This window comes from Trachemys scripta, chromosome 5, assembly GCF_013100865.1.
Source record: "Trachemys scripta elegans isolate TJP31775 chromosome 5, CAS_Tse_1.0, whole genome shotgun sequence".
NCBI lineage: Eukaryota > Metazoa > Chordata > Testudines > Emydidae > Trachemys > Trachemys scripta.
The window spans coordinates 70,793,893-70,821,535 of record NC_048302.1 but is presented as its reverse complement, the minus strand read 5'-3'; the positions used below and the strand labels follow the sequence as shown (position 1 = coordinate 70,821,535).

The 27,643-nt window shown below is 39.7% G+C and overlaps 1 protein-coding gene across 1 annotated transcript in view; it reads right to left on the bottom strand.

Moving 5' to 3' along the window:
• The window catches only part of GALNTL6 (polypeptide N-acetylgalactosaminyltransferase like 6), a 948,842-nt gene that overhangs the window by 65,336 nt on the left and 855,863 nt on the right, over positions 1 to 27,643 (bottom strand). Inside the window, 2 exon segments of the mRNA XM_034772183.1 lie at positions 3,112 to 3,219; positions 16,047 to 16,164. Of these exon segments, the coding sequence (XP_034628074.1) occupies positions 3,112 to 3,219; positions 16,047 to 16,164 (226 nt within the window).

The following is a 27,643-nucleotide window of genomic DNA, read 5'->3' as shown; positions in this document are numbered from 1 at the left end:
GACAAACTGATAATTTCCTACAATATCCTGGATGAACTTTATTGAATAAGTTAAACCTTATTGAATTAGTTTTAACATATTTGGAGTTTGTTGCATTGAAAACATTTTTGTACTTCCATGGAAAAGGTAAATAGGAGAGCTGGGGGAAGAGGGGGTGGACGATGACTAGACCAATTCACTCAGGTTATAACATCTCCAGAGAAGCCACTGGTGCACACATACTAGTTCAGACTGGACTCTCCAGAGACTGACAGAGAAAGAAAGGGTTTTTTGATAAATAGTCTTGCTTTAAATTGCGTCAGGGCTTCTTTCTGACCTAGCAAATGGACAGGACCTCTGATCCACGGAGGGCCCAAGTCCTTAGGGTAGGGTTGGAAAGACTGGGCCTGCTAGAATCCATGGGGTTAATTCTACTAAGTTTATTAGAAACTGTGCAGGGTTTTTTTTATTGTTTTTAATATGTTTTCTCTGTTATGCTTTTTACCTTAAGAATAAAGTAGGCTTGCATAGCAAGTGCTGCGAGGTAACTTATAACTATTGACAATCACTCTGTTATCACTCTCGGAAGAGAAAGGAAGCAGATGTCCTTGAGCAACCTATCAGTGAATGCAGAGAACTGTGCACCCTGGGAATACCCCAGTTAAAAGGTTAAGGGGCACAGGTCTCCATCCAGAAAGGCAATGGCTTGGGAGTGGGGAGCTGGGAGTGGGTGACCTTGCTCAACCACTGTGGGGAAAATACAGATGCAATTGCCATGAACTGTGAGAACGATCTCACATGATCTTGAACTGGAGAGCAGTTTTAAATGAAGCGTCTGAAGGAAAAACAAAACACACACAAAAACACCTGCAGCATCCAGATCATCTAGGTGTGTGCCCACTTAGTTAATAACTTCATATGATGCAGTTGATTCAGAATCATAGGGAGACTAGCTCAGTAAGGTGGGGCTTCCTTGTTCATTAAAGGACTATATATGACCTTGATAACCGCTTTAGTTTTGGACTGTCTCCCCAAACCTTTGTTTATCTTTTGGACTTGGATCAGTCAATGGGGATAAACTTATGCCCATGCTGAAGTGCTTTGCTGGATCAGGGGCCGAATGCTCTTCCTTGATTGACAGATTATCTAATTATTTAGATTGATATGAATGCTAAAAAGGGAGTAGGCCTATCCATATGTTCTAGGTGTCCTTGACTCAACTTAACATTCCATCCTAAGTGCCGCAGTACTTTTTAGGATAACCTACCACAAGTAAGCCTGGAAGCTTAATGACTCAAATTCCCCTTCAAACAAATGCCTACTGAGAAGTTCCCCTAAATATCAAGCAATGTATTAGGATCCATTAGTCAAACAGAAAGTATGGGATGTTCCCCATTAGGGCACCAGCTCTTTCCCCACAACACGCTTATCAGTTCTGAATGATGCCAGACAATCATCCTGTGCATGGGCAGGGACTCCATTCTGCATGATATGGAGAACTTTAATGTAATATTTCATAGCTACCTTATTACAAACAGAAAGGCAGAGGAAAGCACTATTTTGTCTAATGAATCCAGATTAGTCACCATGGCTGCAGAGGTTTTGCAGAAGCTAATTAACTGTTGAAATGAGTCATATGATAATATCTCAGATAGAAAGGATGGCATTCCACCACTACAATTAACGTAGAGTAGAGAGCATTCTAGCCATCCAAATATTCTATTCTGTTTTAGTGCAATAGGGAGGAAGGAAACTCATGTTCAAATCTCCTTTTTTAAGGTGTTTGTCTAACTTCTCTTTGGATTCCAATAGCAAGAGACAATGTGAAAAGGATTTCTGGAAAGTCACCTTCCTGGAAAAACTGAGAGAATGGACAAGACGGAATTATTCTTAGTGGAGGCATAGATTTAACAGCATTTCCTACAGTACGTTCAAAGCATTTACTCTAGATTACAGTGGCTCTGGCTTATTTGTACACTACTTTACCAACTCACTCATGTTCCTTATTGCATCATATATTACAGCTCCCACTTGCTGTGCTTACTGCCAGCACACGTGCTCTTCCAGGGCAGCGCTTACTCTCGCACTTTAACTAGCTGAAAGGCAACTTGACTGTATGCAGTTAGCAAATAGGGTAGAATTCATTTTCTTGTCTCTCTTATTAGGCTTATGGTCTGCTAGGCTGTGGAATCATTATAGTGAGTGTAGTCCTGCAGCACAGAAGTCAAGAGCTTCTCCTCCTCAAAGCAAGAGACATATTTTTGATTCATACATATTTTCACTATTAAGAAAAAATATGATTCATAAGATGTTTCCTATGGTGATGGGCAAACACCAATATTTATGCCATTTTATGTTCTAAAAAGGGAAATAAAAATGAACCATCTAGTAAGATTTAAAATGGAAAAGATTAAGATTAAGGATTAATAAATACTAATATTTTGCCTGGAAGTCACAGCCCTTAGTTTCCTATTTTTGACATTCCTTGAACAAGCTCCTCATTTCTCTCAAGAAACTTATAGTTTTCATAGGTCCATTTCCTCTAGAGAAGGAAAACCTCATGGATATAGAGATGTTTAATCTCTTTGAAAGAGTATTGTGATCTCACGGTTCTCTTCTCTCTCATGGTAAGAAGGTGGTCATATTCCTTAAAGAGGTTACAACCAGTCACTTAAATCACTGCTGATCAATTCTTTTGTTCCAAAGAATATTCCTTTCACAAGATGTAGGCTGCTGGATTAATTTGCTGACTGATCAAAATCCTGCCAAAAAATCAACCATTCAAATTCCCAGTGACTTGTGAGATTTTGCTTATAAAACCATGACTGACAATCACAGTGAGTGTGTAAAAGGCAATCCTGTGCGTCAGGTAATTCATATATTCTTTTGAATGAATGAGAAAGTAATATGCCTCTGTTCTGAAGCCTCTAACTTTGTTTTTTTACTGAGCACGGTTTTGTTCTTGGAAGCCTTGCCTTTAGAAGGTCACTGTTACAAAAGTAATAGCACATTATATATTCAGTCAGAGAAATTGAGAATGTGTTTGTTTTATTCTAAATAAAGAAATCGACCCACAAGGAGTAAAGGGACTGACAACTTAAAGACGGAAAATTTCAATTAGCAGCTACTCACACGTGCCAGGCTGGTTCCAGATGGAACTTTATAAGGGACATACTTTCTGTAAATGTGTCCAACTCTAGAACATGGAACATCAAACATGCCACCTCCACACATCCAAACCTGAGAAGGAAACAAACAGTGACAACTGAATGCCAGCAGAGAAGATAAAATCCTAAATCATTCTGCACTGATCCCTCTTCGTGACAGTCCTATTTCATTCTGAATGACTAGGAATGAAAGATGAGGGAAAATCCATGTTTTGATATGTTGGGTCTCACTACAAAGAGATCACATTAAAAAAGAACAGCACAAACGATAAAGAATAGTAGCTACTGCGTCTACCAACAATGCTTTTTACAACATAAACAAGATTTCTTTATCCAAGAATTTCCAAATTCTTAATATTCTTAATTAAATTTACTAATTACATTCTTAATTCCAATAGGGCCAATTTTCAAAAGTGGTCTCATATTGGCCATATATGGGTAAACGTACAAATCAGGTGATAATTTAGAAGTTAAACTCAGGACCCTTGGCCTACAATCTATAGGATATAATCAGTACAAGGCTTGGTTCTTTACTAGGATGTACTTTTCTAAAGAAAAAATTAAACAGAAATATCAAACTAGATTATCTACCCAAATTCATATATATCCAGAAAGTGGCATGAGTCACTTATGTGTCATCTTTAGTGCAAGCTTCTTATATTGAAAGAAAGTGTGTCAACTGGAATATTAATTTTCAGTGTTTAAGGGCCTGATTTACAAAAGTGCTGAGCAACCACAAGTCCAGTCGAAATTAGCGGAAGCGTAAGTGCACAGCATCTCTGAAAATCATACCACAGATGCATGTGCTACAGGATGATGAGCGATGAGCAATTTCACTCTTCACAAGGGCTTCAATGTTGCTTGTTTTTAACAGATGTTTCTGTCAGAGAGGAAGACTGTGAATCATGCAATAGTCACAGTGGAAACCAGCCCAGCAACTCTGATAAGATGTGACCTTATGTACTTCGGTGACATGAGAACTGGTGTACTTCAGTTTGTCAGCTAAACAGACCGCTAAGATAGTAGGTTGGCAAAATGGATCAACACACTTGTAGGATAAACATACTGATTTTAAAGAGTGTATTTTGACTTTCTACTAATAAGTCAGTGGGAGCATCAAAGACAACAGTATATAGGATAGCAGAACATATAAATAGATTTTAAAACTAATCACACTCTAAGAGTTCAAAATGCACCTGTAGACCTTGTGCTGGGACTATCACAATCATGCAGTAGTCTGCTGAATATGTCAAGTAGGAAAATCACTTTGCTTTTCACAACCCTGGGAAAACAACTTTCTTAGCTCTCTGAGTCTGCAAATTGTTCTGTAAGCAGAACACCCACTATTCTACACTAGTTCTGTACAGAGCACTTGCAGTCTCAGCTTTTTCAGCTTCCAAACTGTGAGATCATCAGCAAGCAAACCACCCCCATGTGCAGAAAGAGAAAGAGGAAACCATTAGCAAGAAGAAAAACAGAGTCTTTCAGACAGAGAACAGCAGCCACAGAGTAATACTGATTTATTCAGTTCTTGGAGGCTTGAAGAGCAAAAGATTTGTGGGTAAGATTCTTTTGTTATCTAGGTTAGTTAGAAAAAACTGTTTCTGTATAGTGCAAAATTTCCATTACCCCCTCCCGCGCGCGCGCGCACACACACACACACACACTTTCATGGTAGATTATTTTACGGAAATAGTCAAACTTTTGGAAAAGTTCTAGAGTAGAAGAACTTGACCTTTTAAGAGTTCTCCAATTCCCTAAACACTACTCTGCTGCATCTGCATTCTGTAATCAACTAGGAAAATGTATAAAGACACCTAGCTTCACTGAGAAGTCAAGCATGGTCACTCTCACAGTATGGTCTGTATTGACACTGTGTGGAAGCTGCAACAGTATACTTCATCAACATCTGGAGGGATCTCGCTCTGCAGACAATGAAGAACTCAGTAAGGATGCGTGAAAGATAAGACATAATATAATTAATATCAGAGTAAAAATAAAGACATGAAGCAACATCTCCCAGAATCTTGTCAGAGCTTCCATGTTGCAAGGTTCAGTCTCTGCATATGCATATCCACATGCAAAGGGCCCAGTCTCTGCCATCAGTGTGTTCTGTACACATGAGGCAGAGGGCAAAATGTGCTTGTGGTCTAGGGAAAAGTAGAACACAATACATAGACAACAGCAGTGAAATGCTGGCCCTACCAATGTTCATGGGAATTTTGTCATTGATTTTAGTAGAGTCAGGAATTTACCCCAGAGCGGTTATGTTTTCACTGAAAAAACAGCGTGGTATGTGTGGAAACCAGATAGTTAACAACGGGAATATGTAGTGTACACCATCAGAAAAGGTAGCATAGTTAAGACACCTGTTGTTATACCCTTTGGCTACTCTATACATTTCTCCCAGAGAGCAGATTGCAAAAGTGCTCAGAGGAAGTCTAAGTAAAACGTCCCCAGCCCTACAGTGCACACAACAGCATGCATTCAAATTCATACAAGACCAAAAGGTACAACAAATTAGTGCTGGCAGACTAATGAGACAAATAGAGAACCCAGCAATAGTGCATGCTGATCGTCTCAGCATCATGATCACCTTAAGTTAGGACAGTAACAGGAAAAGTGAAGGTCTATGTAGACACGTAGAGCCAAGGTATAGGATAATGGTGATTTTGCTGGGTAGGGTGAACTCTGCAATGGGGAACACAGATTGTGTACAGCAACTGAATAAGGGAATAGTTACCACCACAGTGCTGTCCCTGTATGGTGTTCAGGGGCACCATCTTCTCTACCAGCTTCCAGCTAGCATGTGCCTGATAAATGTGAAGCCCCACCCACTGAAAATAATTACTTTTAGAACAGAGAAGGAGCATTCCCTCTCTAGTCTCACCTCCTATCCTGTAGCCTCCCGGTTGCTATGAAGATGAGGGTTCTCTTTTACTCAGCTGCAGCTCTAGCTCTCTCTCTGCTATTCAACTCCTTTCTCAACTTTCTGGCTACTGAAATGGAAATATTTCCACTACTCTACAACTCCCCTGTTTGTCATGTCTGAATCCATCTCACCAAGCCTTTTTCATCTTCCAGATCTTCTCTACTGCCTGCTGGCTGTTGTGTCTGGTTTTTTCCAGCTACAGCAGAAAATAAAGTGACCTGATTCTTGTCAGCTTCATGACTGCTCACAAAAGTCTGAAAAAACAATAGTTAAAACTGACAGGTTTTCACTCTGAGGCGGCTCGCCAGTTCACCTTGCTTGCACTGTTCTCCTACAAGCCCTTTCTTAAAACATCTTCATCAAGGCCCTTAAACCCTTGCCTACGCATTCTCAACTCTCCTAACTTACTGAAAAGCAGTGCACAAACACACAAAAATCCATAAAGAAATAATGAAACTAACAACATGTGGTTAACTTCACCACTCCTTCATGTTCCATTATTCTCCTTCCTGACAATCCTTTGGTTGTATGTCATCTTGTCAAACTGTAAGCTCTTTGGAGTAGGGACCGTAGCTGACTGCAAATAACCTAGCATACCGAAGGCACTGTACAAGTAAGTTTAATATTATTTATTACTGTAATAGAGTAGCTGGCCCATTAGATGAAACTGGGCTCAGCTCTCCTGTTTCAGTCCAGATGATCCCAGCTTGGTCAATTCAAAGTTTGGGGGCAGCACCTGGGAGGTCTATAAAAGGTCAGTCAGGAGTCAAACCAGAACTGAATCAGATGGGAGAAGAGAGTGGCCAGAGACAGAAGGTGGCTCCTGGGAGATGGCTGAAGGTAGGAGAGGAGCAAGAGGAGTTTGCCAGCTGGTGTCTCTGAGCCAGGGTTGGAGAGGGCTGAAGTTAGGGGGAGCAGCAGAGGGAGGTTCCTGCTGGGTCTAAGATGGAGACAAGGGGGAACAGAGGAGGGGCTTACCCACTGACATCTCCTTGCTGGAGAGCTGGACCCAGAGAAACAGCGAGAGGGCCAAGGGAAGTGAGGGATGCTCCCCTGGTAAGGATGCTCCCAGCAGAGAGGCTGCAGGACTTCCCGCTGGGAAAGGCAGGCTTGTGCCCTGGAAGGAAGGGTTGGAGTGGTCGTCCTGGCAAAGGGATGGAAGAGGACAGATAGGAGCCTAATTTGTGATGGAAGACACTGGGGTACAGTGAGATCAAGGACCATGTGCATGGGGTGATATGAACTATGTTTTGGGACTTTTGTTAGACTATTTTCACAAGGTTTTTGTAATCAACTAGTTTCCAGGAGCAGTATTGGTTAAGTAAGAGCCTAAAGTGGAGTCTTTTGGGTTAACCAAGAGGGAAACTGAGGCGAGGCGCTGCCCTGAGGCCACAAGGTAGTGCCCGGGAGGAAACCACTCATTTACAATTACTGTTAATTTTTATTGTGACAATGTTTCTAGGGCATAGGAAGACAATAAAAGGATTAAGTCTGGCCCTTGGAAAAGATGACAGCCTAACAGATAAACTCAGTGGAAGGTCAGCTCCCTTTCACAGAGCATGTACATAATGTGAGGAAGCAGAAACCTATCTAGGTGCTTTATTACTGTAACATATGTAATGAGTATTGAAGTACACATATATTGCATCTTCTTGATGCTGTAGGAGATCAATAAAAAAGAAAATAAAAGAAAAAGAATTAGGAAAAGGCTATCAGATACACTGAGGCAATAACAATTGGGAGGAAATAACACTTCATGTTAGGCTTGTATTTGATAGATATAAAACTTAATTTGAAAGTGCTGTGCTGCACCTGAGGTGCATTTTGTAGCATAATTGGAATGAATCTCAGGCTGGCATGCAGGACATTTAGCAGCTGTTCCTGTTTATCTTTTAGCTTCAGAATGGCTAAAGGAATTTTTATATTTTCTTGGGAAGATCAGTGCTGGGAATCTTGTCTTTAGAATGTGCATTTTTATGTCACCTGTGCTAAATGCTGTGAGAAATTGGAGAAACAACTTGAAATCTTCTGTTAAATATTGCAGACCTCTAGTGCACCATAAAAGGAATTCTGATGGCGTGGCGCTCCCAAATGCTGTCACAATGTTGATGTCTCTGTTTGCCTAACTAGCAAACAATAAAATTCTCAAGATCTCTAATGTCTCTTATAATAGCAATGAATGTGATCCGTAGCCAAGATAACACCCTCTCCCCCACAACAAAACAAGTCAATTTAATTTAGAAAGCTCAGAACAGGAGTATTTTATGATGCAGTGGTTCCCAAACTTTTTACTAAGTTGACTCACCAACAGCATTGTCTCTTTTTGGCAACCTGCCATTATATATATGCACCCTCCACTCTGGCACTGCAACCCTAATCCAGGTTGATACAGAGGGAAGCCCCTGGAGAGGCAGGGAGGGGAGTGTTCCAGCCAGGCCAAACCTGGTGCTGTGGTACTGTGACCCCATGCACCAGGTTGCAAGGCCTGGAATGGGAGCTAGGCCCAGTCCTGCAGGACAGGAGCTGCCACTGAGGGCTGAACGTGGAATGGGCTCACTTTCAACCCTCCCCTGCACCCTGGTTGAAGTGTGTTTGCCTAGGGCCAGTGATGGGTTACTCTGGACCTGGATGTGGCAACCCATCTCAAACCTTCCTACCATCCATGGGTGAGTTGGCTCCTACCATTTGGGAAACACCGCACTAAATTATAGTTTATCAGCGCCTTCCTATAGAACATCACAGAACACTTCATAGAGAGGGTCAAAGAGAAAGGCATAAAGGCAAGCTTGAAAAGAGAGGATGCAGTGGTCTAGTGGTTAAGGCACTGGTCTGGGCCTTAGTTATATGAATTCATTTCCTGGCTCTACCATAGCCTTCGAGAGACTTGGGCAAGTCTCTTAACTTCCTTGTGTCTCACCTCCCACTCTTTATCTTGTCTATGTAGATTGTAAGCACTTCAGTACAGGGACTATCCGCTATGTGTAAGTACAGTGCCTAGCACAATGGGGCCAGAGTTTTGGTTGGAGTCTCTAGGTGCTACTGTAGTACAAATACATATAAAGGAAGGGACTCAAGGGCTTGGAGATGTGAATTGGAAAATGCAAGAGAACGAGTTTGATAGATGTGGTAGCACAAATAAAAGAGCAATCCTTCCAACGGCAGAGTGTCGTGGAGAAGGGACAAGGAGGAGCCCAAGACTGGAAGAGCACAGAAGGACGGGCAGTTAATGGATGTCAATTAAGGGTATGGTGGAGTGACCCCAGAGCGACTTTTGAACATTCAGGAGTGACCAGAATTCTTCCTTGCAGCGTATTTTCTATTGCTTTGTGCAGTCCTAATTTTTTTTGCAAGAATCATGTTAATTTATGAAAATGGAACAAAGAAAACATGAGAGAAATCTAATAATATAAATTTAATAACAACAAGGTAGTACATCGTGGGCCTAAAGGTACATGATTTGCAGTTGATGGTGTGGAAAAGGGAAGCGAAATGGTTACGTTGTACGTTCCTGTCTGCATCATGGGTTCTGTTGGAGAGGAGAGGGCCTAGGCATAGCTCACTCCTGAAGAAGCAGCGCTGTGCCTACTGTGTGAGGTGGCTCTCTTTCCTGAGCTAACCTGCATCAACAAGATGCAGTGTTAACAACTCTTGTGATCTGACCATGAATCTCATTAAGCTTAATATTTTTCTTAAAAGCCCAGTTCCTGGAGTCCTCTGATTTTGAGAGAATCTGAGCTTTCATGTTAATAAAAGGAAGTTTCTACCCCTATTATGTGGCGAGAAGCTGGAAAACATGACCCCTTAAAGGCTCAAAACAAGGAAACCAAATAAAGAGACCCCAATTTTATTATTTTTAAGCCAATATCATGAATTTTTGGAGCCTGACTCATTATTTTTGAAAGCTCAGGGTTTGGAAATACTGCAGAAGGCTCCAGTAAACACCACATGGCTGGACACTGCTCGGTGTCTCGCCACCTGCAAAGGGCCCATTTAACACAAACATACACCCCATGGCAACCCCGTCAAGATAACTGCCTTCATTTTCAGTTCTTGGAGCAATTGAGACTTTACAGATTTGAGCAACAACTTAACTGTTGAGATGTGAGACTGGCATTTTAAGTTGTTTATTGCATCGTGTGTAGTGAAAATATATATTTGCATGGCATTTGTAATTTGCTTTTTATTAAATATCTAACTGGAGTGCTATGAAAGTGTTAATTGATAGTTTCACATAGAACAGATTACACTGAAGAATTTTTCTGTAGAAAGACCTACCTCCAGTTACATTTCTGAACATACGGTTTATTGGACAATAATGGTTCCACCATAAACCTAGCTGTCTTATTTGATCAATGTGGATTGTGGATATAGAAATATTCCTTGTATATTTTTCAGCATTTGTGTGCAGTAAAGCCACAGGCATTGAAAACTCTCCAAAATTAACTAATTAGTATCACTAATTGTGACTAATTAAGTGCCTCCCAGGTGATGGGTTTGATGCCACGGATCAGATGATAGCATGCAGACCACCTGGTTCTTGGCTTAAAAGACTAAGAAGCAGCTCAGAGAGAGAAAGCCCTGCGGAGAGCAAGTTGGTTCCTGAAAGTGAGCTTAGGTCAGGGGAAAGGATGTGGCTCGAGATCCTGCTGGAGCTATTTACAGTGATGGGCAGAAGCCTTAAGAGAAGCAGAAGCCTTAGGAGGAGGAGGATTGAGGAAATGCCAGGCAGCAGGACCTGGGATTTGTGAAAGAACTTCACAGTCCAGCAGGAGGCCAAGAAATTGTAGAGCTAGAGAAAGATTTTAGTTCAGTGACATTTGGACTGTGAAGTTTTAATAAAGCAGATTCCAGATTACGAGAGTCTCTATGCAATTTTTAAGAAGTCCAAGAAGGGGAAACTGAGGCAGCAGTGAGATTCAATGCTTTCATAGTGCTAGTCTGAGTTATACCTTAGTCTAAGCAGTGGTGTTAATTCTTTGCTTTCATGTGCACTAAATTTGCTCACAAACTAAATAAATAGTTCTAAAATAGTGAAGGTATAATCATGAAATGTTAGTTTTATGATGAGTTTCAAACAAAAATCGTTGAAAGGATTGTACATATACTGTACATTTCCAAGGCTGATTCTGGCCTATTCCAGCTAGTAAGAGGAACAGCTTCCTGGAAGCCCATTCCTAGCTCTATCTATACTAACTAAGGAAACTTTGCAAAAATCGTCTGACTATTCCTAACATTATTTCAGGGGTGCTAGAATTGGGATCTCTGCTGTAAATGGCCACTGGCTGCTGCCAGCATTTTAAACACTAGGTTGAAAGCCTGGCCTTAATAAAATCAGTGGGAGTTTTGCCATTCGGTTCAACAGGAGTCGAAATTCAGCCAGGGTTAGTTAGATCTGCTCTTAGCAGGGTTCGAGAACACAGTCCTTAAAACATCAACATCAGCCAATGACCGGTGTACACAGGAGTTCCCAATGTTGCTTCTGGAGCTGAACCAGTGTTAACTATGTTGGGAAGTTATTGCAAAAATTCCCTAGAATATATGAGGCTCCTGAATGGCAGGACACTACAGTAAAGCAGGGGAAAAGAAAGTGAGACAGTATGATATAGTGTATTGAATGCAGGCTTGGGAACCAGGAACTCCAGAATTCAAATAGTGAATCTATCACCAACTCACTTCCCTTTATGGTATCATTTAATTACTCTGTGCCTATGGTTCATTTAAAATGAAATTATTAGTACTTGTTAGCTCACAGGGACACTGTATGGATTAGTGAGTGTTTTTTTGAAAAAACTCAAATCACTATGGAATAGATTGTGATAGTCTTACTCATTATGAGTAGGTTTCAGAGTAGCAGCCGTGTTAGTCTGTATCCGCAAAAAGAACAGGAGTACTTGTGGCACCTTAGGTGCCACAAGTACTCCTGTTCATTATGAGTAGCATCTTATTCCACAAGTGGTCCCACTGAAATGAATAAGACCATTAGTAAAGTTCTACTTAATATAAACAAGAATATCACAATCTGGTCTTATATACATGCTAGTTACTATTATTGGGTCCCATTATTGAGTTAGGCTAAATATACAGGGAAAACAGACATGGCTCTTAAAAAGACTGAAAATTATTGGGGGAAACACTTTTAAAACACAAAACACTATGCTGCCACTCGGCAAACAATTTTATGATTGTCTATATCCACATGTAGTGAGAGTTTGAGCAATTCACAAAGCCCAAAATCCTGGCATCATGGAAGTCTGTGAGTGCTTTCAATGAGGCCAGTATTTCACCCTAAAAATTTCCTTCACTCTGTGATTTAGGATGTCCAGTCATAGCTTACAGTTTTTTTTGCGAACACAGGAAATGCATTTGTCTTTTATCTTATGAAGATTTTGGACATTTATTTTGGAAATGACTACCTCAAGGCTCTGTTCTACTAACAGATGTAAATATAGGAAACACAGCACTTTCCTACTGGTTATTGAAAAGACGCATTGTTAATCTGTCTAATTCCAGCAGTTCGCTAGCTTGAAAAACTATCACATGATGAAGAGTATCAGCAGGAGTCTCTATATCTTTTTAATTCAAAAATGATCTTGGGTTTATACTGTCAGAAAAACAAAATATATTATTTTTTATTAAAAAAATTAATCTGGAGACTGTTTTCTGAAGAGTTAATATGTATAAGACATAAGAGGCATGGTTCCCTCTCCCCCCAGAACCACCAATTATGCTAGTACACTCTGATTCTGAAATGGTGGTTAATCAACCTGATATCAGAGCTGTGATAACTTTCGCCATCTGTGATGGTGTTACACGGAGACTGACACTAACAAAAGGGAACCATGTTGCCTCCTGCAAACCAAGAAACAAGCGTCAGGCAAACTTTAAAAAATCTGAGTGATTACAAAGCCTTATTCAAACTGATTTATAAATAATACATAGGGATCACTTCATCTGTCACTGAAATTAGAGATGGGCCTGAACCAAACCTCCAGATCTGAACATCCCAAAATATGGGAAAATTCAAATTTGACTCCATATCTTCAACCTTGTGACCTTTAACTGACATGTAGTCAAGTTTGAGGTGAAACCTGACAGTTGTTTAACAACACACAGCAATATTACAGAGCAGTTTGGGACAGGAAGTGCAAAGAATGCTGTATCTAGTTGACACTTAAGGGGAAACTGTAGGTAGGCTAAACATAATTACTCAAACTGGAATTTGGCCAGGATACTCTCTGTACTCTCATTAAAGAGCCCACAGAACTTTTGACAATCACAAATTCATGCAACAGTTGGCATCTGTGGGACACATCACTCCCAGTAACGTCATGTTTCGCAGCTATTAGTTCAATACTGACTTCTAGGGAAAAAATATTCCTGACTAAGGACCTGATCCAGCAAAACGTCTGTGTGCTGAAGTCAATGAGACAGGTTCAGTACCAAACACATACATCATTGCAATACGCAAATCTTTTATCCACATGCTGACTGGTCTTGACACTGCTTAGCTGTGAGGAAATCATAACCCTGAGATCATAGATGTAATAGAGAGAGACAGCAAATCAAATTAGTATACCAAGTAGTTTTAGAATTTTTATTTTCACTTGTTGGAATGTGTGAGGTTTGTTTTGTAGAATTCCTATTTATTCCTGCCCATAGAATATTTGTGTTGTAATAAATTATCCAATAATGCTCAAAAACTGACCAACTCCAAGGCTGCTTTTTGCTTTCAAGATTAATTGGGGCTTATTTTCCAATGTTCCCAATCATGAGTACTAATATGTCTACTCTACTGCGGTAAGTCAACCTAAGTTATGCAACTCAAGCTACACGAATAATGTAGCTGGAGTCGACGTAGCTTAGGTAGACTTACTGTAGTGTCTACACTGTGCTGGGTCGATGGAAGAGTGTCTCCCGTTGACTTACCTTACTCTTCTCGTTCAGGGTGGAGTACCAGGGTTGACCAGAGAGCAATCTGCGGTTAATTTGGTTGGTCTTCACTAGACCCGCTAAATTGACCCCTGGTGCATCGATCGCCGGAGCGTCGATCCAGCGGTAGTGTAGACATAGCCTCAGTTAATGACCTATATATCAAAAAGTATTTCTCTGTTGCTTTCTCTCTCTCTCTACTGATCTTATTTTTCCTTTCACTATTCCATGGAAAGCAGGAAACTTTCTGCTTTTGTTGAACATCCACAAACAGAAAGTTGTTATTCCTTCTAGCCAAATGCTACAAAATCCTATTTAAAGTGTTTTTTAATGCTAATAAGGAGGGACAGGGAACCTAAGGTCAATATACAGTAATGAGATGAATGAGGAGAGATGACTGAAATAGGACCCAGTGTGACATAGCTGTTTCCAAAAAATCTGTCGCTCGAACAAAACAGTCTGGGTCAATTTAGTATCTGAACTTCCAGTGCCGTTACCATGGTTTCTACACAAAGAGGAATGGACTGCATTCCAATTTTATTCTTCACAATGACAAATAACAGGAACATGGGAAATGGTCAAATAAAATCTTATGTGAGCCTGACAGAGATGTGACAGATACTACTGGAGTTTACATTTGTTTCTGAAATAACCTGACTATACAGAATGCAGATTGATGTATCCGAACAACCTGTCCATCCATTTATCTTGTGAGTTTCTCTTGCCCTCCAATCTCATTTTGCTCTCATATAAAATTGATTCAAACTAACATGATAGCAACACAGTTATGCAAGTCATTTAGCTGTTCCTGAGAATACCCATTAAAAACAGCCTAGCAGTTGGGAGTACAGACTTGCTAGGTTATCTTCTGTGCATTTAATTCAAGACTTTACTCTCTCCAGAATTGAAACTCAGATGTAGCTAGGTGTACAATGTAGTCTATGACTTATTTACTATATTTCTTCTGTTGTAAATTGGGGGTATGCTTTCTGGAAGTTTAGAATTAGGCTGGGAAAATCCTGAAGCTAAATGTAAACTGTAATGTTGATACAACGAGGAGTCCTTGTGGCACCTTAGAGACTAACAAATTTATTTGGGTGTAAGCTTTCGTGGGCTAAAACCCACTTCATCAGATGCACGGAGTGGAAAATATAGTATATTCTCAATGTAGAATAGCCCACTTCCACCTTAATTAAATTGGCTCGTTAGCACTGACCCCCCACTTGGTAAGGCAACTTCCATCTTTTTCATATGCTGTGTATTTATACCTCTCTACTGTATTTTCCACTCCATGCATCTGATGAAGTGGGTTTTAGCCCACGAAAGCTTATGCCCAAATAAATGTGTTAGTCTCTAAGGTGCCACAAGGACTCCTTGTTGTTTTTGTTGATACAGACTACCATGGCTACCACTCTAAAACCTGTAATGTTGATGTGTCATTTGACTATTCCCTGAAACTCTAGCTGCAAGTAGAAAGTTATTATGGTGAAGAGGCTAAAAGGCAAAGTCTTTAATTCCTTGGGTACCTTATCTTTGAACATAATGCATTACATTTTCTAAATTAGGTACATTTGCATACACATACTTAATATATGCAAGTAACTGATGTGCTTCTGGAAGTTAATATGGCTGCCAACTAGACATGGGCAAATAAGTGACTTACGCACACACAAAAATGCATGCACACACTCAGAGGAGATGTGTGCACATAACCTAGGCATATGCAAAAGCAAATATACAAGTAGCGGATCATGGGATATTGAAAATCTGGCCTGAAATATGCAATTATTTGACTTTTGTATGGCCTCAGGGATCTATGGCATGCATTTTCCACTGAAAGTAGTGGAAACTCCTTATAAAACAAAGGAATATTGTAGAATATGAGATCTGACTATGGAGCAACAGGCAGTATGAATAAAGGCAATGTGACGATAACAAAGCGCATCGCAAATCCGGGTTCAGATAACTAAAACCCAAACCTTTAGAGTCATACCAAACAAAATAAGTAAGTATTAAATGGCAGTGACTTGATGACTTACCTTAAAGGAGATTTCATACTGCTCTCCTCCCCATATTTCTAAGCCTGGATCATAGCCACCGAGCTCCCAAAACCACTCTTGGTCAACAGCAAACAGACCTCCAGCCATAACAGGAGACCTGAGGAATAATTAAAACAAATTGTAAATGACAGGCACCATCATGTCATGCTTGAAAAACTGAGAAGATCAACAATGTACATTGACAGATAATGATGAGGCTGCTAGCAATTGTCAGTATAGGTTTGTGTGTGTGGGAGGGTGGTGGGGTGGGGATAGATGTCAGGTTGTTTTAAATTGCTGGAGAAAGGTGGATCCTAAATCAAAGTTTAGTGACTAATCTCTCAGAAATCATCATCTAGAGCTACTTTATCCTATGATGCTTAGATACTGCTGCAGTTGAGAGCTATTTTATGAAGAAGAATATAGCGTGTTAGAACATGGCAGACATCTTTTACAAAGAAGTTTATTATTAGTCAATTCAGCTATATTTGCTAAATCAAGATTTATTATATTTTTTTTGTAGGAAAAGGACTCAGGAAACATGCAAAAGTGCTTCATGTAATTCCCAGATTCCATATGTAGTTATGCCCTTTTGAACCTTCCCATTCCCTCCCCCCATTAATATGTGAGAAAAACAGGTCAGTTCATTTCAGTTTCACAATTGCTCTCTTAAAGAGAACAGAACAGTGAAGGGGCCTGGCTACAGAGCAGTGACAGTAGTTAGGGGCAAAACATCTGCTTGAAATTTGTCCCACATTAATAATTTACCTCTCAGGCGAATAACTCATTTTTTTTTTTTGGTGAATATTCACATGAATAAATTAACTGAATTTTCTTTAACTGTTTTCTCACCCCTGTGTGTTCACTTTCCATAGATGATAAAGCAAATGAGTTTACAGGAAGGAAGTTTTAAGTTAATATTAGAGAATATTCATGGAAAAGTGAGTTTTAAATTCACAAACATGAGTATTTGTACTGGAAATCTGACAGTAAGAGTTAACTCATCCAGTCAAGGAGCAGAGTTCCTGATTCTCCAGTATGTCTGAGTGCATAGGCAGTCACAGGAAATCAGCAACGGCTCCCAGATTCTGGCCACTGGGTCATCGTGGAAGTTAGAGTAGAAGGGGGCCTTACTCTTACTTCTGTTATGTGTGTAAGCTCAGAGCATCACCCAGCAGGGCATCACGTATAGCGGAACTCTGATCCATCACAATCCCCTCTTACTTCATTTTTCCACAGAGCACTTTCCCTCCCCCTTATGCCATGGCAGGAAGAGCTTTACAGTGGCAGAGCATTCCCCTACAAATGGTATTCTGAAAGCATAATAGAAAACAATTCTCTCCTCTATGTTAGAGATAATGAACAAAGGGATGGATAGATGTTTTATCTTTTGCTTCCACTAATCAGTTTGGTTTTGTGCAGTGTTAAATTCTTAAGATTAAATTACATTGTGTATTAATTATTCTGTAAATTATAAGAAGTTGTAGTGGGAAGCCCTCTTTTTTAAAAGACAAAAAGTAAGGTATTTCCCCAGACAACACATTTTTCAAAGTAGTTAGTAGCTCTTTTTGAAAAAAAGATTCAATAGTTAGCTGGTGAAGCCACATCCTATAACATACTCTGAATATGAATGGGCTTTTTACTTTTATTGACATTTTGTACCTCAAATATTGACTGTCTTTCCCACAAATGAATAAATCCAGTGAAATCCTATTAGGAACCTTCCTCTGGGGTTTTTCACTACTATAATACATTTTCAACTCCAACCAAAAGTAATCCTAATTACAACAGGTCCCTTGCGACTTCAGGTTCAAAATAATCAAAACACCATGTCCACTTACAAAGTGGAACTTGCACGAAGGAAGCTTATAACTCTCTTTACTAGCATGTGAAACAAAGCCTCAGAAAACCCTGGGAAGCGGGGGCACACAGGCTCTTTATGCTTTTATTCAAGTATCTTTGATGACCATTACTCTGGACACAGTGAAAAAGGCAGCCTCCCCCTCATGATTCAAAGAAGCCAATCAGATTTCATTTGTCTAATTAGGGACTTCAAGTTGGGAAATAATTGGCAGGCATTTACTGTACAAATGATACTGTGCAACAAGAGCTTATATACGGACTTTACAACTATAACATAGGATAAAACCTGCTTGTTTCATAGATGCTGGTTCATTAAAGTTCACAACGTTTATTATAATTAGGCAAACTACTAAGAAAGAGACTGGAACAGCATAATTTTTGGCATTTATTCTTTAAAAATCAATATTTCATGCCATTTGCTCTCTGATCATTACTCCACAGCATATCTTGATATTTGCTGCCTTGCAAAAAGATTTGATGGAAGAGGCCCGATAAGGACAGCTCTCTAGTTTTCACTGGAGTGGGACCAACAATGCAGCAGTTAGAACATGATCACTTGGTACAGTGTGTGCCCCATTTCAGCAAGCAACTGCTAAAGAATGAGCTCTAAATTGTCTCCAGAATTGTCTCCTGAAGACAAAAGAGCCTGATCCCACAGCCCTTACTGATATGAAAAGTCCCTTTTGTAATCAGTAGGGTTACTCAGATGGTTAAAGGTGGCAGTATTGGACCGAGGAAAAGAGAATCTCTTGTCAACTGAAATTTTTCAGGCAGGACTGTCAGCTATGAAACTACATGTGTCTGTAGAATAAAGCTATTTAAATTAAATGTTTAATGAAACATTTCAAACAAATATAGTCCATATGCATCTGTGTTTAACAGGATTTTTTTAAAAACTGGCAGACACCTGGTGGACAGGAAGCAGAAACCTTACTGGGTCACTTGCATGCATGAGATTAATTCCAGCCTGGCTTCCCCTCCCCCCCTTGAACAGATTTTCACAGAACATAATGAGGCAGGGTTGTGGACTGTAAGCCTTTCTAATTCCTCAGGAGCAAGACAATAAACTCTATAAGAGTAGCTTCTTAGGAAACAGAAGAAGGGCAACCTTGCACACTCAGTCATTAGAGGGCTGAAGTTATAGTCTGGACAATTTTTTTCCCTTCAACTGTAATTCCTGGAGCTTAAGCCAATTGGTATGGTTTCCTCTTACTGATTCCAATCATGACCCCTGGATGGACAGCGTTCATATGCAGTGGTGGGCTTGGTATAAACATCTAGATAGCTTAGTGTGCTAACTAATTTCACTATCAATGTGGGCATCTTTGCGGGACATCCCTAACATCATGCATTAGGCTCTCTTTTGTCTCCCATCTCTTCTGGGAGTAATTGTGATAAACTACACCCCAGGGGAGCGATCTGCTGAAACCCACTGTTCCATCTAAATATGTATATCATTAATGCATATGAAGTTATGAGAATTGTGTTGTATGATTGTCACTAAAATATGCTGTGGGTTTGGGAAGTGCCCAGAAACTAGCTCCCTAAAGACAATAACCAGGGGGATAATCAACGCCCGGGCAGGTGTCGAACCATCATCAACAGCCATTGTCCAGCAAGGGAGTTACAATTCAATGACTCACTTGCACAAGGCCACACTAGGAGAATTGCTCAACCTTGCCCGGTAATTCAGCAATGCCCACCAGACATGCCTGAACTTGTGTTCTCTGAGCACATAGACCAGGGGTGGGCAAAATATGGCCTGTAGGCCGGATCCAGCCCGTCTAACATTTCTGTCTGGTCTCCTCTGCCAGCCGTGGCCCCACACCGCTCCCAGAAGCTGCTGCAGCGCTGCTGCTGGCATGTCTCTGCGTGCCCCTGGCAGGGGGGGAGGGAGACGGCTCTGCGCACTGCCCCCACCCCCAGCACCATCCTCACAGCTCTCATTGGCCAGAAACCAGCCAATGGGAGCTGCGGGGTGGTGCTTGTGGGTGTGGGCAGTACACGGAGACCCTCTGACCCTCTCCCACCAAGGGGCGTGCAGAGACATGCCAGCAGCAGCTGGCCGCAGCCACTTCCAGGAGAGGCGTGGGGCCACAGCATGAAGGCAGCCTGCCTGATCTCTGCTGTGCCGCTGGCCGGGAGCCACCTGCGGTAAGCACCTCCCAGCCAGAGCCTGCACCCATCACCCTCTCCTGCACCCCAACACTCTGCACCAGCCCCAAGCTCCCTCCTGCACCCCTCCATTAATATAGTAGAAATGTGCGGCCCGTGACTACTTACCAAAATTTGTGGAGTGGCCCCCCGTGAAAATGATTGCCCACCCCTAACAGACTAAGCGTATAAAACAGAACACAATGGCCATATGCTTGGCCTTCTCTCCTCCCCTGACCTAGGCTGCAAACAACAAGAATGCTCGGAAGACTGAAGACTCCAACAGAGGAAACTGGCTCCAGTTTAAGAGACAAACCTGTATATTAAGGACTGTAAGATCCAGCGGGGTGAGAACATTGCTTGATCTTAATTCTGTCTAAGGTTTAGACTGCATGCTTAGATTTTCTTTTCTTTTGGTAACCACTCTGACTTTTTGCCTATCACTTAAAATCTTTCTTTTGTAATCATTACACTTGTTTTACTGTTTATCTTTAAAAAAAATCTGCCTCTGGCATCATTCTATGCATTAAGTACCTGTAAAAAAATGATGTTTCATTGTGATTAGAATGGAACATAGGGCATTAATATAATATCACATGCCATATAGCACAGATGCTGGAGTCCAAGATTAGCAATGAAGTGGTTAACTTTCTTTCCAGGCCTCTTTCTGAAGTCTGGTATGTTTATAATTGTATCACATTGCATTCATTTAGAACACTTATTTTTTTCTGAGAGATGTTCACCAGTACCAGACATCTAACCAGAGCCTAACATCTCTTATTTTTTAAATCATATTTTTATACAAAAAAATCCTGCTCACTACTTTTGCTGATTTAATTTGGTTCTCACTACCATCAGAGACTTTTATACAGTAATTCTTATATCCTCACTATGAATTGTTGCTTTAATGTTCATTCTCCCATTCTCTTCCTATTTGTGCATTAACAGTATTTGTAATTTATTAGTGAAAGTATTTTAGCGCCACTGTCAGACTTAGACAAGCTTTAAAACAATTTATATTTTGTATAAAGCCCATTAAACAATCGTATACTACTTCATTATTTTATCCCCTCCCCCTTCCATTGCTAATCAGCCAAATTCTAGAGTACAAACAGGAACTCTTTTCTGATCAGTGACCTGACTGTGTGTGTGTGTGTGTGTGTGTGTCTGGCTATTGCATTAATATATCCTATCACCAGACATAACTAAGACTTGCATTTTATTTAGTCCCTAGTAAACCCAAATTGACTACCCAGAATTCTGCTGCTTAAGGTCTCAATTCTGCACTGGGATCTCAAAGTTTAAGCATGTGCTTGCTGAATTGAGGCCCAAATGAGGATCCACACACTTTTGCAGTGTCAGGGCCTGTTTATTTTTCCTGGCTGTTTCATTCATGGATAACGTATCTGCCGTCTGTGACCATTCGTCACTACGGGAGAAATTCTCATGTCACACTTTGGATTGTGACATCACTGAACACAGTTTTCAGGATGCAAACTATAAAGGAGAGATCTTACTTATATAAACTTACTATTTGTAATTATAGATGATGGAAATATGATAATAATGTAACATGATTTAAAAATGTAACAATGAATTTTTATATTATCTAACAGTTTCTGTAACATACTAGTGTCTTCCATTATTTATAGCTCCACTCAGTCTAACCACCTGGCAATTTTCTTTCTCATACCATTATCTCAATAATTTGGGTAAATGCATTTTTTAAAGCTGCAGCTGTAACATTATGCCCATTTCAAGGGTATTCCCTATGTTTCAACCTGTAGCAAATTTTCAGTCCAATGAACTCTCTTGCCTCTTATTTCTTGACTTTGTACATTTCACAACAATAAGTTCCAGAGTGGAACATAACAAATATATTCTGAAAGTCAAGGCATAAATGGTGTCAGTGTCTGTTATATCTCCTGAGTGTATTTTGGAAACAATAACCTCAAAGAATTCTACAAGTTAATAGACTGTCACAAAACATGTCAACTGTGCAAGGTAAGAAGCTGCCATAAATTCAGTGTGCTGCCAAGTCCCATAAATGAGGTTGGAAGATGCAATTTTGAGGAATTTAAGCAGCCTAAAACCTCCCATACTGACTCCCCATTTTTGATATTACATATAAATCACCTTTCTGTACATGGATGCAATTAGATAAGAAACACAAGGTCTGATTCTTATCACACTGACCTTACACTAATGTAATTCCATCAACCGCAATGGAGTTACTGTCATGCCTAGCACTGCCTAATTCTAATTTGGCTCTTTCTATGCATCCTCATTATTGTTCCTTCTCCTTCAATTTAATAGTTGAGTTCCATTCATTCTCACTCTAAAATAATGTTTATTTGTGAATTTCATACTTGTGAAAAGATGCTGTTATAATAGCCTTGAAGAATGGATACCTCTAGGAACAGGATCTGGAAGGGATAGGCAGCAGCCACACAAACTTTCCTATAGTGCCCTTGCCACTGTGCCTCAGACTTGACCTGAAAGATACACCGCTAAGAGTGGGAAGGTAGCTCAGTTTCCATACCCATGTAATCGACGGCATCTCTACTAAGACTGCCAACACGAACTCATATTGGTGCCAGTTATGCCATAAACTTGCCTACTAGGAACAGAACTGAATAAACATGATAAAACTCTGCATTTATACAGTGACTTTCATCTAAGACTATTAAAGTACTTTAAAAACATAAATTAATTTAACCCATGATAGCTTTGTGAGCTGTTATTTCAAACTCACTGTACTTAATATTAAGTAAACATTAAATAAACATTGTGGTTACTTTGGAATTATAAACACTAAGAAACCAGGAATTCTCTTACATAACCTATCACTTATATTCAGTAGAACACTGCTGCAATGTGTAAAAGTCAAGCTTAGGTTTCTTTAATTAGAATTTAATGAAAAACTAATTATACATATATATACAAACTCATGTATACACACACACACACACACACACACACAGTAAAAGCAATCAAAAAGCAAGCTTAGATATATGTACTCATATTCATATGCACGTGTATATATTCATATTTTTAAGGAACTGTAAAAGCAATAACTCAAAAAACTGTAACTGATCTAATATGAATGTCAGTCCATCCTCCTGCTCCACCAAAGGCAGAGAGTGTAAAGAAGAGAAGAAAGTCCTTGAGGTGTGAGTTATAAATATTTTAAAGCCTCGTTTTAACAAGGCTTCTTTGTATATTTTTCCCTAGCATGGAGCCCACAGTGGATAAACTTTTAAGTTATGCTTTGAGTTGGTGTAAAAGATTCCTGACAAAGTCATACCTTGCAGTTGAACCACAATGAGAAATCTAAATACAAAGTATGGGGCATTAAAAAAAAAATTAACAGAAATAGTCCTCTAAGTGAAAACTGTACCTGGACTTGGATCCTGGTTCTTCTTAATTTACAATATTTTTTTTTTAATCAAATGAAATCATTTGTCAGGGTTGTTCTCTGTGAAAATATCAACTTTGAAAATTAAAGAAAATTCCACTCGAGGCAAAATATTACACGCTGTCCAAAACTGAGAACGTACATTTAGGCCTCTTTTTGAAAGAGTTCAGTGTGAGACACGTCTGAAACTAAACAGCTATTTTTGGAAAAGATACAATCTTCCCCATCTTCTCAGAAGGAAAAATTATGTTAGATTTTGCTTAAAAAGCTGACTCAAGGTCAAAAAACCAGCAGAGAGATTCTGTGTATGCATTCTTCATAGCCACAGAATCTCAGAAACCTGGCAAGTTGCCCTTCTTTGTTCTTGTAAAAATCCAATTATTTACATTATGAAAGGGGACTCCATAGGTCAAATAGGAGGCACAAATGAGGGACATGGTGCAACTGTAAGTCTCTTCTCTATTCCCCGAGGGGTACATTGAGCTGGAATTTTAAAGCTAGGCCAATGTTCTGCTTCAGTACACATCTTGTTTTTTTTTTAACAGGAATAAAGCTGTTCTAGCTAACAAGGGAGTCTATACATATAACAAGTGATACTTTGTGCCAAACTGACATCTTAATTGAGATTAAATTTCTATCTTCAAATGAAAAGTAAGGCCAGCTATATATACTCTAGGTTATCCATACAGGTTGTACAGTAGCTCTAACACCACCTAACAAGTCCTAAGGAATAACGATAGTTCAATATATTCCATCAATATTTTCAAGCAAATGCACTAAGAATATATAGGGATAGTAGGGCAACAGAATTAATATCCATTTACAATATCTATCCTCTTTGTAGACTGTAAATGAATAAACCAAAGAACTATCATCCTTGTCCAAGGCCTACTTTTGTTTATGTTATCAGTAGTTTCATAAGCAAAGCAAAGAAACATTTTGAGATTCTCTGTTAAAGATGGCTGTAGTGGGCTAGCTTCGTATGACTTTTCTCAATTCCCAAGGACTCCATACTTAGTGTTCTTCTCCTTTGTTTCCCTAAAATGTTCGAAGATAAATTATTATAACAGGTTCAATCAGCATGGAGAGTTTATTATTGAGTCATTCTTAATTATTGGTTTATTCCTTTAAAAAATTCTAATACTACAAATGTAATACAGTAACTCCTCACTTAACGTTGTAGTTATGTTCCTGAAAAATGCAACTTTAAGTGAAACAATGTTAAGCGAATCCAATTTCCCCATAAGAATAAATGTAAATAAGGGGGTTAGGTTCCAGGGAAATTTTTTTCACCAGACAAAAGACTATATTTTATTTATTTATTCACACACACACACACACACACACAGAGTATAAGTTTTAAACAAACAATTTAATACTGGTACACAGTGATGATGATTGTGAAACTTGGTTGAGGTGGAGGAGTCAGAGGGTGGGATATTTCCCTTACGGCTAAATGATGAACTAGCAATTGGCTGAGCCCTCAAGAGTTAACTCTCTCACTCTAAGTGAGGAGTTACTATATGTTATGAATTTATCCTTCAGATAAATACATGGACCAGATTCTGAGCTATGCCTCTCAGGAGGTGCAGCACAAGGGGAACAGCCCAAAAAAGTGACTTTACATTTTTATGTAAATGTGACTTTTCACCCCCAGAATTCTAGGCTGCTCCAGGGGCAAGCATGTCTTCTCCCAACATCTGTCAATGGGCTTCTCCATAGACCAAAAGACTATGAGCATAAAATATTCCAGGCACACCTCGTCCCACTGTGGCATACACCTTGCTGCTTCATAGACCAAAAGAATATGAGCACAAAGGGATCCAGCCATGCCCCCTCCTACTCCTGGCATATCCCTGTGCTGCAGACAGGCCAGCATAATGTTGCCTAAGCAAGATCTACATGACCCCAGTGCTGAACGTATTCCCAGAGAGTTGTTTAAGATAGCTTGAAGGATCCTTTAGGGCAGTTAAAGCCACTGTAAAGGAGAGGCAGTGAAGCTAGGAATTTGGCCCTATTATTTTTCAGAGTACTGTCCATCCTCGATACTCTATTAGAAGAAATTCTCTGAAAGACAAACATTGAAGAGATTTGAATGACAAAACTCAAATATTCAATGAAATAGAAACACTTTCCCCTCCCCAACCTCCTCCTTCCCACAGTTTTCAGACCTAGCATCTCATTGCAAACCAAGGTTTTATGTGTGTGACAGTGAATATTATAGGGTGCAAACTTGTAAAGTCTATACTTAGTTGACCAAAGCAGAACAATGACAAGGGTTTTATTCCCGCCCACAATCATCTTGAATAATGAAGATTTTTAAAAAGTAGCCAGACAGTTACAATATCATGCTCCTTTTCTTTAGAGAAATCCTTTTTAATGCTGCTGCTTGGCACACACTCTTGGATGGAATCAGCTTTTTCTTCAGGATCTCTTGAACATGCACACAGTGATACTGATTCAAGCAGACAGGGGCATTACACTTTGCTAAGCAGATGAGACACACAGTTAATGATATGGCCTGTGATCTACCACGGAGGATGTCGATGAATATTATTCCTTTGATCAACCCATCCACAGTACTGTCAGCAACTGCACCCTCACTCCCCTTATATACACCTACTGCCCTAATGCAGGCTTCAGGGGAATGGGCATAAAAGGTAATTTTAATATTTTATTTACTCTAGTCTTTGGGGATTAATATGGAAGTCTGAAGCAGTTACATGGTGGCAAGGATGAAGACCAAAGCCTACCTAGCTTCATGTCTGTGCTACATAAAGGTGGTCATCCAGTTACCAGTGGACAGCAAGTTCCAGAGAATGCTGTAATTAGGTTGTGAAAAGGCAGCAAATATGATGAACTGAAGAGGCAGAAATGTGGCCAAAAGTAATTTGGGCTCCTGAAATGTGCTCTTGGCCTTATCCTTGCTATTTATTAAATCTCTATAATATACTATGTTACACTATAATGGAGGGTAATGGGGAAGCAGGCATATCCTATTATGGAGGGTAATGGGGAGGCAGGCACTTAACTATAATGAAATTAGATTCCTCCTTGCCTGCACCAGAGGCACAATGACATTTTCTTGTAAAAGCTGTGAAAGCAGTTTCTCAAAAATGGAATCGACAGAAAAACACTGGAATCCACTTCACAGTAAAGGATGAAGGAGCTGAAAGCTGATGAGATTGAGCACTTTGTTGTCCCATAGTAGTGTCTGCTTTTAATTCGATGTTGTAAAGATGGGCAGGCACTGCTGTGGAAACCAAAGGAAATGAACTTTCCTTTTTATCACTCCAGAAAAAGGGGAATTGCTTTCTCGTTCCTAGCGAATCAAAAGGAAACAAACAAACACCCCCCCCGATAATAAAAATAAAATGAAAGCCAGGCATAGGGACATCTCTCTACACTTGCATAGGCTCATTTGTCATATATTAAGAACCCAGGAAAATTTGTCTTAGCAATATTATATGTTAGAGAGACAGAATCCATATTTTGATCTATGTATAACACCACCTCTGAGAGTTAACTTCAGGATCCTGAGGTATTTCTGAAAGGCTTCCATTACCTTATTTTGTTCCTTCACTTAAATAATGATATCAAGTGTCTGATTTTTAGAATTTCGATGTGAATTTGTCATTCACTATAATAATATACAGTAACTGGTAACAAAACGTTCTGATGGCAAAAGAAAATCAAACAGCAGTTGCCATTAGAAAGTAAAAATTTACCAGCGGAGATACCACAGCTATCTCCTATTCTAAGTGTAGGGAAATAACACAGTGGCAGAGATACAATTGCTGCATTATTTATTGGTAACTGCTCACTTTTTAAACGTGACTGTGATGCTGTCTCACAGGTTGCCAGCAGGCTAATTCACTCACATGGTAATAGAAATCAAAGGAACATTAAAAGGTCATGGTGTGTTCAAACCAATTCACTTGTAAGTTATAACTGTAGTGTGAAGCTTGGCTATCTCCTCTTGTTTATTTGCTCTTAGGCATGCCCGGTAGTAAATAACCCTAGATAAAAAAAGATATGTTAGTCTGAGAATGAGAATTTACTTAGGGTGTAGAACTTCATGAATACTAATGAAGGATACTTGAATTGTTTCCACTTATCCATCCCTATTATAATGAATGGTCAGCAATTACATTACATTATA